Source organism: Miniopterus natalensis, chromosome 6, assembly GCF_054644295.1.
Source record: "Miniopterus natalensis isolate mMinNat1 chromosome 6, mMinNat1.hap1, whole genome shotgun sequence".
In the NCBI taxonomy this organism is placed as follows: Eukaryota; Metazoa; Chordata; class Mammalia; order Chiroptera; family Miniopteridae; genus Miniopterus; species Miniopterus natalensis.
The window spans coordinates 15,053,307-15,069,351 of record NC_142086.1 but is presented as its reverse complement, the minus strand read 5'-3'; the positions used below and the strand labels follow the sequence as shown (position 1 = coordinate 15,069,351).

The window sequence follows — 16,045 nt, the reverse complement described above, 5'->3', positions numbered from 1 at the left end:
CCGGCGCTAACAAGATGGGAACAACGGGGAAAATTTAAAAATCTGGTGCTTGAATTTAGGTTTTAAAAATTAGCTGTGGAAGGACAGGCTGAGAGCATGGGACTTACAGGGAGTACTTGTGAGTGTGTGTGAGGGTGGCCAGGGCCAGGCCGACGTCAGTGTTTGAAGTCAACTAAAACACCCGTCGGAGCCAACTGAGTGATGTCGTCGCCAGAAGAATAAACGAGTCTTAGTTGGCATTAGCAGAATCGTGTCTGGATCAAGTAACGTCCCCTTTCAGCCTGAATTGGTCAGATCACTAATGGAGTAAGTGTTCCTTTCTGAGCACCACCTTTTCAGGTAGACTTATATATATATTGATTTCAGAGAGGAAGGGAGAGGGAGAGAGAGAGAAACATCAACCTTTTCAGGTAGACTTATATATATATTGATTTCAGAGAGGAAGGGAGAGGGAGAGAGAGAGAAACATCAATGAGGAGGGAGTCATTGATCGGCTGCCTCCTGCACGCCCCCCACTGGGGATGGAGCCCGCAACCCGGGCATGTGCCCTGACTGGGAATCGAACCTGGATCTCCTGGATCCTAGGTCGATGCTCAACCGCTGAGCCACGCCGGGTGGGCTCAGGTAGACTTTTAAGAGGAGGGCAGTGAGGATCGTTGGTGTGGCTACAGGAAGGATAAACATCACATCATTGGGAAAAAAGTCCAAGGATCTTGGATTTAACCCTCAAAATAATAAACTTAGAGTACGCATGACGTCTTTTCCTTACCTTTTAAGAGATTATCATGTGGAAAAGATACACTTCTTCTAACCTCAGACAAAAAACAGGGCCCATCCGCAGAAGTAAAGCTGGGGAAGAGTTCCTCGTCTGATTCTCACACTGCTTTTGAGATGCTGTGAAGCCCAGCTGAGGGCCAGGCTAATTATTTTCTATAGCGGGAACCTGGGGAGGAACCTGGAAAAAAATAAAATTGAAGAGTCCAGGACATATACGCAGGAAGGGGAAGAGCCAAGGGTAGAGATAATTCGGAACAGACTTGTTGAACATTGATTCATTGGAGCAAGCATCTTTTCTACAACCATTTCTGCAACGTGTCTGCAAAAACACCATCCCCAAGTGAAGATTCCTATGGATGAGCTGGGCCCAAAGTAGGGGGCTTGCAAAAATAAGAGAGTGTGGTTTCCAGTCCAGGAGTCAGGTAGACCTTTGTCACAGTTGGAGTTAGAACCTTGTCACAGGATAATCAAAATGTTTTCCCAAAGACAAAACTTGATGATGCCAGGAAGATGAGATTAGAAGCCGAAGGTAGGGGTGGGGTGGTCACTGCCGGGCGAGGTGGCTGTGGCCACTCTCCCTACTGTTCTTCACCCACATGTCCCATCCACACAGTAGTTGTGACCCTTATTTTCTAAAGACACCAAATATGCAGAATAGGTCCGGTATAGATGGTAAGACCTTTACTGTGCATAGCGAGGTGGGGCCTGAGAGCTCTCCCCTCAGGGATGGTGTTTGGGTTCCCCTATGAAATGGAATCATATTGGAGATTTCCTCCAAGCACGATTCTGAATGTTGGGCAGGACCGTTTACATTATAATATATTTCTCCCAGGTGGCAGAGGAGAACAGAACAATAAAGGTCCAATCCAGAAACTTCTCAATATTACCTTGTTAGACGATTTTCCCTTTTTTTCTCTCTGGTGGGAAATTTTCTAAATATTCTAGGCTGCTGTTGTCAAAATGGTTTCACTAGGCCAGAGCACTTAGTCATTTTCACGAGGGTGTTAACGGGTGAGTTTATCTCAAACCAGAGGAATTGAGGGTTGCAGTGAAATCATAGTTGTTAAACCTCGTAAAATGGTTTACGTACGTGTTTGAAGATCCTTCCCAAAAGGGAGAAGGTGCCCTGCGGGTGGAGCTTACCTGGGAGGCGTATGTTCAGGTGCTGACTCGTGTGTGTCTTTCCCAGACACGAGTGCGTGTTAGCGCCGCCGGTGTTTCCTGAGCCCAGGCCGTGTGGGGCACTGCGAGGGATCTCTGGGTCCCCAGGGTTGGGACCCCTGCCCTCACGGAAAGGACTTTCCATGCCTTCCAAACGCAGCCCTCACGGTGGCCTCGGAAGTGCCCGTCAGTCACCACTAGACAGATGAGGGAACGAAAAGAGTGAAGTTCAGAAACCTTCCCGGTGGTCGACGGTGTGAAGCTGCTGAGCTGGGGTGCAAGCCCAAGTCCGTCTTATTCCGAGGAATTTAGTCTCACCATGGAGCTAGGAGGGGGCTGAAGTCAGAGGAGGAAATGCGAGGGTGGGGAAGGAAATGTGCCCGAGGTGGGAAAGTGACAATAGGCTGTGGTCCCAGGTGGCCCGAGGGCCAGTATTAGCCAGAGATAGTCGAAGGAATGATAAAGTGTGAAAAGCCAGAATTATCTCAGTTTTTCTAGTTTTGCTTAATTATTAGCACTCTCTATATAATATGCACATATATGTATATATATATACGCACACATACACATACGTGTGTGGTCAGGAGCATTGTTTCCCTGAGTGCCCGGCACTCGGTCAGCATCCCGCCCACCTGCCTGCCTTCCCTGGGCTCCACCAGAGATACTCAGCCCCTTTCCATGCATGTTCGCACCATCTGTGCACAGTTCTTTGAAAGAAGTTAATCATTCAAAAAACTAAAATGCCTGTGTCTATTGTTTATGGATGGAAAATAATCTAAAATACATAGGTCAAGATACAGTACCCTGAGGAGAATTCTGGATGCAGAGAAAATTTTATTTTCTCTCTTTTTCACCCCTTGTTCCCATTAACTATTACGAACTAAGCAAAACATCTGTCTTTAGAACATCTCCATGGAAATCACAATTTTTATTGAATAATGACTTTAGTAAGTTCAACAAAACCTTTTATTGTTGGGGGAAATGCAACATAAATGAACACTGCTTTTTACTGTGTTCTTGGTCTCCTCTCTAAAATGTTGGTGTTCTTCTGATTAAACACTTTTGGTTAAACCTTCTTTGCTGTGACACTGTAACTAAGCTGAACCAAACCATCATCAATTAAATATAAGTACCTTTTCTCACCAGATTTATGCTACTGTACTCTATTCCACCCTACCCTGCCTGACCCTACCCTGCCTGACCCCGGCCTCCCTGACCCTGGCCTGCCTGACCCCGGCCTGCCTGACCCCGGCCTCCCTGACCCCGGCCTCCCTGACCCCGGCCTCCCTGACCCCGGCCTGCCTGACCCCGGCCTCCCTGACCCCGGCCTCCCTGACCCCGGCCTGCCTGACCCCGGCCTCCCTGACCCCGGCCTATCTATCCGATTCTATCCTACCCTGTCCTGTTCCCCGGGCACCTTCTTGTTCTCCTCAGCCAATAACGTCCCTATGTAATTCGGGAAGCTGCCCAGGTTCTTCTTACGCGATGTAAGGCGTCTGACTTCTTTTCCACTTACATCTCCTTCTTTTCATTGCCCCCCGCGTGCTGCGGTTCCAGCCTCTCTCCTTTCCGGCGTAGTCGGGGTCACTGCAGAAGCTCCTGACCAGCTCAGCGGGGCTGCCCCAGGCCCCCATCTGCAGGGGAGGGAGCCGCATCCCTGGTGGGGCTGCCGCTTGCCGCTGTGGCCCTCCCTCTGCCCCTCACTCGCCTGTGGCCGCACCTCTGTACCCGGGCCTGCACCTGCACCTGCACCTGCACCTGCGTGGACGCTTACACATGCCTGCCCTGGGCCCCCGCCCCCGCCCCTGAGCCCGAGGAGGAGGCTGCCCTGTCCCCTGGCGCTCTCTCTTCCAGCGGCTGAGCAGTCGCGACGATCCTCCTTTTCTGAGAGCTGCGGTGCGTGGAGGGTGTTTCACCGCGTTTCCACTCGAGTCCGCGACATCCTGCGAGCTCTGACAGTCTTCTTGGTTGTTGCAGATGTTCCGCCGACAAGCCCGGGGGTGGATCACAAGCAGGTGCAGAGGGAGCTGGGGGACGTGGTCCTGCACCTCCACAGCCCGACCGTCCTCTCCTCCTCCTCCGTCGAGGTCCACTGGACGGTAGGTCCTCGCCGCCCTCCGGCCACACGCTCAAGAGGCAGGCGCCTCTGGGAGATCACTGTGTGAAAAACAGACGTATATAGCGGGTGATTAAATTGTATCTGTCGGTTGCTCACGCTCCACCAAGGAGAACTTTAGAACGGAATCAGCTTGTTGGTGGCGCCAGTGGACTGGCCTTAAACACAGACGTTTTATCTTTGTATTTGCTGCTGCGCTGCAGTAAGGAACTTTACCAGCTTCCGAGGGAAGAAACGGTATTCATTACGAAGATGTAACTTGTTATAAATTATCACATTATTTTTAACATAAATATTTCCACGTAGCATTAATTAGGCTTTGAAATTAGAAGCGGTAAGACACGGGTTTTCTCATTCCCGGACACTGAAGAGATCTCTCTAGACGCCGGCTCAGAAGTGCTTTGATGGTGTCCATTCCCGCGGAAGCATAGAAATTAGCATCTAACGCTGTATATTAAGCTGAAAAGGGGAACACATTACAAAAGACAGCGATCTCTTTTTAGTATTCTGCTGTATGTAAACTAGAAAGCCACGGAATGATGCCAAATACTTTTTTATTTCGTATTTCGTCGCATTTAATTTTCATAACCTTCTAACAAACCAATAAATAGCTATTAACGACTACATTTTTGTGTCATACTAATAGGTGGACCAACAGTCTCAGTATATTCAAGGATATAAAATTCTTTATCGGCCATCTGGAGCCAGCCATGGTGAGTCCGAGTGGCTGGTTTTTGAAGTGAGAACACCAACCAAAAACAGCGTGGTGCTCCCCGACCTCAAAAAGGGAGTCAACTATGAAATCAAGGCGCGTCCTTTCTTTAACGAATTTCAAGGCGCAGACAGTGAAATCAAGTTTGCCAAAACCCTGGAAGAAGGCAAGTATCATGAAGCGTGTGATTTCTATGCATTGCACGGTACATCTTGTTAGGCTTTTATCAACTTGATTGAAAATTTTTGATGTTAATAGTGACATTATTAACTGTCTTTTTATATTGAACATTATATTTTGCTAATAAGATTTGTTTAATTAGAACTATTATAAATTGATTTAATAGAGGCCTGTACAAAACTGCAAATGTGGAACACTGTATTGCTTAATGGCGTATATAGGATATATTTAATCACTCAGAAATAAAATTCATGTTTAAAGATGGAAATGTTTTCAATTTGCTTGCCTTTGCGTTATTTCCCATTCATTTATTAAATGTTATCTTGAGTAATGACTTGTAAATAAGGTGAGTAATGTCTTGGTTTGCCCAGGACTTTCCAGGGTTAGCATTTTATACTCATGACTCATGTCCCTGGAAACCCTGCAGTTCTAGACAAACCAGTAGGATTGGCCACCCTATAACTGGAAATTAAAAATATTTAAATAAAGGTAAAAGGTTACATATCACCACTATACTCTTTAAAAATAACCAGAATGTTTCTAAAATATCTTTAGTACTTTGAGTATATAAATGATACAATAGACTTAATATCATGGATGATTATCATTCATCTCCAGATTTTTTTAAACATTTTTATGGAGAACATGGGACTAAGGTAACAGAAGTAGGAATTTTCCCTGTGATTTTCTGTGTGGAGATAATCTATGTAATGTTGGCTATGAAAAATTCATAGTAACAATGTCTTGGCAATATTGAGAAAAAACTTAGTTTGGGACTGTTGAGACTTGAATGAGATACTTCTTTAAAACACATGCATATATTGATAAACATTTTATATAGTTATTGTTTGACTTTAAATTTTACGTGTATGCTTTTAATGTTCTCTAATGCACTCATAATGTATCTACTTTTTGAAATAATTTAATAGCACCCAGTGCCCCACCTCAAAGTGTAACTGTATCAAAGAATGATGGAAATGGAACTGCAATTCTTGTTAGTTGGCAGCCTCCCCCAGAAGACACTCAAAACGGCATGGTCCAAGAGTATAAGGTAATACATATAGAGTGATTGACTGGTGGATGGCCCTCTCCTCCTACAGAGAAAAGAAAAAGAAACCTTGGTCAAATTGTGCATGGATATTTGGCGCCATCTGCTGGCTTGCATAGCACTATGTAAAATTATTTTTTAAAACACTTTCTTGTTTATTCAGTAATTTAAAAAAATCGTTTAAAGGAGAGAATCTACATTACATAATATTTAGGTAGGTGTAATGTCACATCAAAAGCAAATGTACATACAAATAAAAAACCTTTTTTATCCCCCCCCCCCCCAGAAGTAATTTAAATATATGTTGTAGGATTGGGTTGCCCCATGGCATTGTCTAAGTCACATTCTGTCAAATATGATTTTCTTTGGAGCTAAGATAAAAAATTTATTTATGTTGATGAAAATCATTTTTTTAACCTGTAAACCTTGTTGTAGTCTCTCAACAATATTTCATGTCTCAGTGGAAATTCAAATATAAACTCCTGTTTAAATGAATTTTTAAAATATATGATATATCATCATATGATTTAATCGAATGATTCTGAATAATTATTTTTACCTGTGAAGTCCATCAGCTCTGTTCATTGAATTTAGAGGGTCTTACATAGATTAATTTTGTGCAAATATTTTAAACATGCCAAGGTACAATAAAAACTAAGTTAGGGAAATGACATTTATCCTATCAGTGAATTTGCATTTGTATTATGGGGTAGCCTTAATGAGTTCTGATAAATGAATTTGAATCAGGACAATATCAATAAAAAAGAGATTTATGTGTATTTTTTCAACACTTTAGGCAAACACACTACATACTAGAAAAATATTAACTACAAAACGTATATTTCTCTAGAAACGGCTTAAAATTTCTATGGTACCTGAGTATTTTTATAATTATTACCTAAATTATGATACTCAACAGATTATCTCATATATCTGAATATTTTATACTATGTCTATTGATATGAAACTGATGTTAAGAAGTGAACACATTTTACCTTGTACAGGTAATTACATGCTAACATCACAATCACTTGTGGACTTATTTTTTAAATAGAGGCACCTGGCCACCATTCTCAGAAATTCTGATTCAGTGGGTGTAGTCGGGCCCTTGCATATATAATTTGGCAGATCTTTCTAGGTCATTCTGATGTGTGTGCACTCTTGGTTAAGGCCCAGAAAAAGACCATCAGTGTTCTTCTGAGTAGCAAATAGTTTTCACAATAACCAGATATGCTGAGCTTAATTTTAGGTATACTATTTATTTTTAAATGATTTAAAAAATATATAAACTGAAAATTTGTGTACACGTTTAAAAGGGCAACTTTTAAAAAGTATTTAAAATACTTGAATGCATAAATGCAAGTGCTGGGTGTTGGCAGATCAGTCATTGTTCTTTATCTGGATATTGACAGCTTTTTGCAAGGATCTTTTCTTCTGGCAAATGATTTCTTTTTTTGAAATATTTTAGATCTTCTAGTGCAATTGAATCACTAAAAGGTCAGAGTCTGGATACTTTAAGTGCCTTCTCATGAATTTCAAGGTTACTTCAATACCAGGAATGTCAGGATTCTTTGGTTCAGTCCAGAAAAATAAACTGTTATAAAGAGTTTTAAGGATTTAAAATGAGGTGATGTCTCAGCTCTCAAGCAAAATTGTGTAATGTAGGCATTTTCCCCTAAGAGTCAGAACTCATTTCTCTCCTGAAGAAATGCGAAAGAGTGGATTTCACTTAACTTCACGGTCAATTTAAAATAATAAAATGCCTTTCAGAACCTGATTGACTGGTACAGAATCGGTCTGTGGCTTTGGCTCAGCTGCTTAATGTAATTGGGGGGAAAATCACAAAGGACTCTTTTATTTCCAAATGGTCAGATCCTGGTAGAGAGTCTGACCATTTGCTGGTGTTAGGCTTTGAAACTATATTAATATTAACTTTCAAAGGTAAAAAATAAAAGTTATTGCGCTCCTGATAGAGGACACTGATAGTCTTAGATTTATTTTAAATCCCATTTCCTATTACAGTTCAGACAATAGGCTAATGGAAGTTAACCCCACCTCTTGCTCAAGGACATCATAAGGAACATAGGGCACGGTTTACTACTCCTTGGACCATTTTCTTCCCAAAACTGAGTCCAAGTCTGTCCTGCACCATATCTGTGTCTTTGCATATCACCAAGGATGACCCTATTAATAAATACTACTTTAGTGAAATTTAAATTAAGGATTATAGTGTAGAACAGAAATATTTATTTCCTGAAAATAATTTCCTATCACAAATGTCATTATCAAAGTTAATGAGATATGTAATAATTTTCTTATAAGAACATTTTTCTTTCACATCATATGTTATTCCTTATGATCTCATAGTTTATCAAAGACTAATTAATATTCACATTAAATACAAGATCAGTGCGCTAATTTTCTCTCATTGTTGATAGTTCAACATATCATAGGCGGAGTAAAATCCTAGGATGTTTCTTCTTATGTCCAGTTATGTTTTTTATAACCATACTTATGCAAGGTACTTGAGGTTATTCAGAAGCTCTGTCTCTTTTTAAATCAACTGCTTCTTGGTTTGGGTCGGAAAGGTGATGGGACTGATAGCACCAGGCAGTTTATCCCCAACACCTGTTGAAGCCAAATGCTAGACTCGGAGTTGCCTTCTCCTCTGGTTTTTGCTACATGGTCATCTAGTGCCACCTGTAGCCCACAGTAAGAATGCAAATGCTGTGTGATAGTAGATAAGTCATTGTTCTTTATCGAGATATACACAACTTTTTGCAGGGATCTTTTTTTCCTGGCAAATGATTTCTTGGCGTTTAAAAAACACACACATCCTAATCATATGGGCTGATAGCACCTAGTGTCTTCAAGCAAAAATTTGTAGACTCACCTTCTATAATGCTTTAAAAGTGCTTGAGAAAGTTTAAAGAGGTCTTAAAGGGCCTCCTAACACTGGGTTTGCCTGGAAGAGTCTTTCCAGAATGAGATCCTTGTCAAAATAGACTTTTGAAACTCTCCATATTAAGCTCCTGATAGATCTGAACTCTGACCAGGTCTAAAACCACAACACTATGTTGATCTTTGCGTTAGTTGAAATAATTTACCAGCTTAACATTGCTTGTGTTCTTCTGACAGGTTTGGTGTTTGGGCAATGAAACTCGCTACCATATAAACAAGACAGTTGATGGTTCCACCTTTTCTGTGGTCATTCCTTCTCTGGTCCCCGGGATCCGATACGGTGTGGAGGTCGCAGCCAGCACCGGGGCTGGGCCTGGCGTGCGGAGCGAGCCGCAGTTTATTCAGTTAGGTGAGTGGGTGCAGAGCCACCACTGTAAGTCGAAAAGAATATGGACTGTGGCATTATAGCTACACGATGCTGGTGTTAGCTTAATATATAGAACAACTAAACTTAAATTAATCCAGGCACACGTTTTCAATGATTTTTCATGCGAAAGGCTGTCAGTATTCAGTCTTCCTAATCCTGTCCTATTAAGTTTTTTTCATCTAGTCAACACACACAATTAATTGAGCACCAAAGGTACCTCGGTGAACAAGGAAGACACAGTCTGCACCTTCATGCAAATTGCAGTTGTTTGGATTACAGTTAACTTCCATGCAAAACTTATACTAGGTATTAGATGTTTATAGCAACATATAATTTATATTTACCATTTTTGTGTCTATTTCAAGTTATAGTTGATTTTTATAACAAAGATAGATTGAGATGTCAGAGTGCATTGGAATATGGTTATATGCTAATTACTTATAAAGTTAAATATAGGGCATGCTTCAAAGAGTTAGATAAATAGAAAAAAAAACCTGACAGAATCCTTCATTACAAAAATTCACTACACGCAGTATGGCATGAACATAAGATACACATTAGGAAGTAGTTACCAGCATAATCTAGAAGAAACAACATAAAAAACAGCAGCAAAATACTATTGCAAATAGAAAGGGGAGAGGGGAGGGTCAGATATTAAGAGGCGACATTTAAATTATGAAAGATGCCCAGAAGAATATAGTCAACTTTTATGTCAGTTTGTTCCAGATCAGAAGTTAAGCATTTGTAATATTTTGTGTCAGTTGCTAAATTATGAAAAAGGATCAGATATATGAAGCTTCATACTTAACAAATAAGTACACAGTATTTTTGCATATTGATAATGTTGATGACATCCTAGAAATGATTTCCAATCAAAATTAAGAAACATGTGGCTTTGAATAAACTTGATTGCTGTACATAAGGGCTCTCCATTTGATTTGGAAACTGTAATTGATGTTCTGTTGTTAAGACAATGCCCGCTGCTGTAACAAACACACTTGCAGAATTCTGGTTGCATAACACAGTGATGTTGACGTCCACCCGAAGCCCAATGGTGTGGGGAGGGCCTCTGTTCCCAACAGATGTGCAGGGTCGCAGGCTGAGGAGCCTCCCAAGGTTGACGCCGGGTGAGCAGAAGGGAAGTGTTAAAGCAGATTATTTGTGGGAGGGTTTAATGGTGCAGGTCTGGAGAGGGTGGGTGCCCATGGCTCCCGCCCAGAACTCAGCCCTGTGTTTCCACATCGATGAACGGAAACATCTCAAACCGAAGTCACTGGCCAGGGAACTACCGTCCAACAGCCCCAGGCTGTGCGAGCCCCATTCAGACCTTTGGTGGGTAACTTACTGTCTGTGCCACAGCTGTGGGCCAGAATGTGCTTTTCGGGTTACCTTTTACATTTAGCACATTTTTAAAGGATCTTTTTCGCTTTTTAATATATCTTTATTGATCTCAGAGAGAGGAAGGGAAAGGGAGAGAGAGATAGAAACATCAGTGATGAGAGAGTCATTGATCGGCTGCCTCCTGCAGGCCCCCGACTGAGGATCGAACCCACAACCCGGGCATGTGCCCTGACTAGGAATCGAACCTCGATCTCCTGGATCAACCGCTGAGCCACGCCCGGCCAGGCTAGCACATTTTTAAACAGTGCTGATACATACAACTTTGAAGTGAAAATAGCTTCATAGTTTATTTCTGGTTCATTTATTGCAAAATTACAGTGTTATATGAGATATGGGGGAAAATAGTTTAAATATAGACTTTTTTACTCCAATAGTTGGCCAGTTTTGTGAAACATCAATATTAACTTATAAAAATTGAAATTACAAGTTACACTGAGATAACTGTATACATTGTTGATGTCATTTACCTTATTTTGCTAACATATGACTTATAGTCTTGGCTTTTCAAAGATGAATTGGATAAAGGACCGTGTCAATTTTATTTATTTAAGACTTAAATCACGGGATTTAAGGGCCAAATGGTTTTCTTGAAATTATCAATGTGTTCCAGTTTTTTTTCCGTATCTTAATACAGCCTCAGCTGCAGTGAGACAAAGACTTAGAGAGAGAGCGGCTGCCTTAATTTGCTAGTCACACTGCATTTTATTCTGTTGAGCCCATCTGGCCGCTTGCGTGGAACCTCCCTGGCTGTCTCCATAAAATCCGAAGCTACCCAACTTAACCTTGCACAAATAACCGTGAAATCCATAACCTGGCAGGCATAAAGGGTGTGTTAGGAATAAAGGAATAGGTCTGCTTGCCGAACTTTCAGAAGATGAAGTGCTCTTAGGATAACCATAGATAAAAGGGTCTGAAACATGAAATAAAACTTTCAGTCAACAAACAGTTGAAGGCAGGTGACGGCTTGTGAAAATAGGCTTTTCAACCTTCACCCTCCATAGAATGAAATCTGAAATTCTGTTCAACAGAGAAAAAAGTAAATAAATAAAAACCACACACACACCACCTAAGTAGCAATTTCACCATTTTACATAGAAACGGCTGCTATTTTCCTACGGCTGTTTTCCTTACCCATTGAACGCTGCTGCTTTTTTCTGCCCTGCCTGATTGGGATGCCGTATCCTGTAATAAGAAAAGGCAATCTGTAGGATTTCTTCTGTTTGGGAAATAGTACTCATAGATAGTGAGTTATACCAATTATTTTCCTGAACAAAAAAAAGACTTTTGAGGATGGGACCAATGTTTCTATTTTAAAGCAGGTGGTATTAGCAGAACATTTTCAGAGTCAAGTGATTTAACAGTTGTAAGGAAGCCCCATCCTGAAGAAATGGGCAAACGCCCTCTTGTTTCACCAGATGTTGTGGGGAGAACATTAAAACTGCGGACGGACGGAGTGGGAACTCTGCCCACTGGCCGCCCTCCGGGCCGGCCCACCGGGTGCCAGCAGAGTAGGGCGTTGCTTTGACAATAGATCAACAGCTTCCAGTTTTTTCTGCAGACTTTCTGGACGGCTCTGTGTGACTTGACATGCTGGGCTCCAAAGAGTAGTATCTTAGTAGGTTTAAACATAGGTACAAAATAAGTAAATTTTAATAGCCATGAATTCCATCAATTTTTGATTTTTGAATCAAAATAGCTATCAGAAAACATAAGCCTTTTTGGCTATTCATGAAACATGATAATTCTTGTCAATATTTAATGTTCCTGTATCTATTGCTGGCCATGTTTGTTTCAAAAGAAAGATTATTTATCATTCTTTCAATAGCAGCATTATCTCCATTTTTCATTGCTTTTTAATAATCCTGAATTTTATAGGCCCTTCTGAGCATAGGTTCAAATAATGTGTTTCTAAGGCAGTTAAAAGTCTTAGAATATAGTCTGTGTGTGTGTGCATGTGTGTGGTGATGGGAGAAACGAGATACAACACCCTTTTTTTCCTTCAATATCTACAGGAAATAAAATTTCACTATTTACCTTGTTTAGGACATATAATTGAGGGTTCTTATAGAAGTCTGAGAAAGTGTATATCTTTTTTTATTTACTTATCTGGGAACCCTTATTTGTGTGCTTGCACTAAAGTATTTCGTTTTTTAGAATTGTACTTTTGTATTTATCTCAGACTTTCCCGTGAAACTTAATCTAAGCAGAGAGCTGCAGAGTTTTCTGGAGTAAAAAATAGAACTTGTGTGCCATTGCCTTTGTTTTAAAAATATATTCCATAGAATTATATCATATTTGTTTTAAATTAAAATAAATAAGATGAATATAATTGTGCAGAAAAATCTCATGAGCTGTTTTAACTGAAAATTCTGGTGTTGCAAATTTAAAAAACAGAAGCTATTATCCAAAAATTAACAAAAATAATGATGGCAGTTTTATGTGATGTACATTATGAGTTCATTATCCGGAGTGCTAAACCCCAATTAATCTGAAGACGGCCTTTCAGATTCCCACGGCAACCCCGTGTCCCCCGAGGACCAGGTGAGCCTGGCTCAGCAGATCTCGGACGTGGTGAAGCAGCCGGCCTTCATCGCGGGCATCGGCGCCGCCTGCTGGATCATCCTCATGGTCTTCAGCGTCTGGCTCTACCGCCACCGGAAGAAGAGAAACGGGCTCACGAGCACCTACGCGGGCATCAGGAAAGGTACCAGCTTCCCCAAGGGTTTCACGTTCTCCTGTGTTGGCGTGACTCTTGATTTTAATCTGTGGCTGCAAATTATGCATGATGATGTATGTCCTGTGTTAAATCACTTTCATGCATAAAGGTTTTCAAAAGTGCTTTGACGTTATTGTGATATCTATGTGTTTACTCTGTTGAGCAGCAGCGCCACATAGAGGGCCCATCCGTTCCCCACCCAGGTCCTTTAAAATGCATCTCTCCCAGGTAGCCCGCCCCGGCTGGTTCTGCACCCCTTTTTCTCTTAGGGAATGACCTTTTTGCTTTATATTCCTGAGGGCACTTTTTAATCTCCTTGTCACAGAAATTACAAATACAAGCTTTGACCCGTCCCAGTGAAATGAAAAAGATTATTCGTAAAATTATTTTTATGGTTATTTCTGATTACTTAGAAAATAGTCATTTCTTGGGAGTATGAAATGCGTGACTGGACGAGGTCCTTCAGGCTGCAGAGAGGGGAGGTGCAGCGCTTTTTCACTGTTATAGTTAAAGCTGCATTGTTGACTGTGTACCTGCTGCTAATTAGTGAGGGTGATTTTGCTGCAAATGTTTACAGTTTTAGAAGATGGAGTTTATTGCCTGCTGTTATTCACAATTTTATGGATAAACCGAATATACCAGGGCATTCCACAGACACCGTTGCCAAATATCCTCCAAGTCTGTAGATGGATGATTCGTATTCTTTACTCTCTGACGAGGTTTGGTAACACTGTCAGACAGGTAATCCTCCCCCTACCCCCAGAGACGCTCGTCAGTTCTGGGCCTCAGACCTGGGCTACGGCTCTGGTGACTCTGGGTCCCAGTTCTCAGGGGACCGTCCCAACTTATGTCTTTAGTCCAACTACACTTTTATAGCACTCCTGTTGCTCTCAAAATGTCCCTGTTTTACATGACAAATGATACATTCGCCCTAGTTTTAGGGCCTTTACTTAAGACAGCACTTTTGTTTTGCCATAACACAAATTTAAAGAGAATCACCAAAAACACATTCCCTACCTTACCTACTGCCAACCTTAAAAAAATAAAATAAAATAAAATGCCTGCATATTTCCTAAGTGAACATCTCCTTCACGTCTTGGCCAAGTCATTTCTCGGACCAATTAAATGGCAAAGGAAGAATTTGCAGTGCTAGTTAGAATGTCCTATAAGCTTATAAACAGTCTGGAAGAGCAGGCTAGGATGTGTGCTCCCGGCCACAGAGGGTCTTGGCAAGAGTCAGCAGGAATTCATTGCCCACACTGTAGAAACGAACCAGTGTGCGTGCTGCCTGGGGCTGCGTGGCATTCGCCTCATGTACATACCTTTGCCTTAGCATAGTCATCTTCAAACGTTTTTTAGGTATGTGTCCGTTCTAGAGATGAAGCAAACTGTCAGGATCCCTTCTTGTGACATGAGAAGTGAGGGCTTAGCTTACCACAGGAGCACTGGTGCTCACTACCTCTACTGAGTAGAGCGATGTCGGGCACATGTGTGACCGTGAAAAACCTTTGACTAAAAACAATGCAGAGAAGGGGTTTGTGGCGTCTGTGTTGTGGAGCCAGGAAGGAGCAGAGTAGAGTGTTGGGCTGGGGAGGGGTGGTGTTCTGAAATCTGATTTAAATGAAGAAAAGTGACTAATTAACATATAGATGTAGAGTCTCTTGAATTCCCCGGGAATCCTGTATGTCTTATTGCAATGAAGTGCTATAGCTGTGTAGTTACAACGACTGAACGCTCTATATTGTCTTGAAATCTAGATAAGTGACGTGAAAACCTGTTTCTCTGAAATGTTTCTTTTCCTGTACTAATGACTTTAAGCATGCTGGCAAACGCCTGTGCGTTCTTTCTGCGAAACCTGTTAAACTAATGTCATTGTCCTTCCAACTAGCAGAACCCGTAGAACATAATTACAAATGTAATTGGCGAGCATTCGATTCTGCTTTCTTCGTTTCGCCGCGTTGGCACTTTTTCATAATTCTCTTTCTATGCAATTAAAGAAGAAAGTGCATCCTGAGATCTTAAATTGTCTATGTCAGAAACAATGCGGGTAATTATAAGAAAAAAGGAAGCGACGTGTTTTAAAGAAATAAATGTAAAAGAGCCTATTGGCTTATAAACCATCGAGCCAGAATGTGACTGGGAAATAGCATCCCAGCCCCTCAGCATTTGTCTGTAGGCATTTCCTCCGCTAGAACAGTCACCCACGTGCATCCACATTGTGCACCAGCATCCCTGGGCAAAAAGAGCGTATTATATTATTGGAAGCTTTGAGAATTAAGTTGCTCTTTGGTGTATATGCTGTTAAAATTCACTTAGACCGACCTCTTTTCATCTCCTCTTCAATTCCTTAAGCCAGGGCCGGCAGTTAGAAAGGAGTGCTGACAAGGACCTTTCCTATTTTCCCCATGTCCTTGTGATAGCAAATTAATGTCCAGGATCTCCATTCTCGCTTGAATAGCTTTACTTTCAAATGTACCTTTTTTTTTTTTTAATGGAGACTTGTTACTATGGCTCTGAATTTTTGATTGTAGCTAAATTACATTGACTCTCTGAAAAGCCCCGACTGAAAAAAACACACCACAATAGATTCTTAAGATAGGGGCTGC

The 16,045-nt window shown here is 41.5% G+C and overlaps 1 protein-coding gene across 1 annotated transcript in view; it reads left to right on the top strand.

Moving 5' to 3' along the window:
- The window catches only part of ROBO1 (roundabout guidance receptor 1), a 370,388-nt gene that overhangs the window by 304,753 nt on the left and 49,590 nt on the right, over nucleotides 1-16,045 (top strand). Inside the window, exons 14-18 of the mRNA XM_087818101.1 lie at nucleotides 3,916-4,037; nucleotides 4,701-4,932; nucleotides 5,876-5,997; nucleotides 9,133-9,304; nucleotides 13,230-13,427. Coding sequence (XP_087674227.1) covers nucleotides 3,916-4,037; nucleotides 4,701-4,932; nucleotides 5,876-5,997; nucleotides 9,133-9,304; nucleotides 13,230-13,427 — 846 coding nt within the window. The remainder of the gene's footprint in view (nucleotides 1-3,915; nucleotides 4,038-4,700; nucleotides 4,933-5,875; nucleotides 5,998-9,132; nucleotides 9,305-13,229; nucleotides 13,428-16,045) is intronic.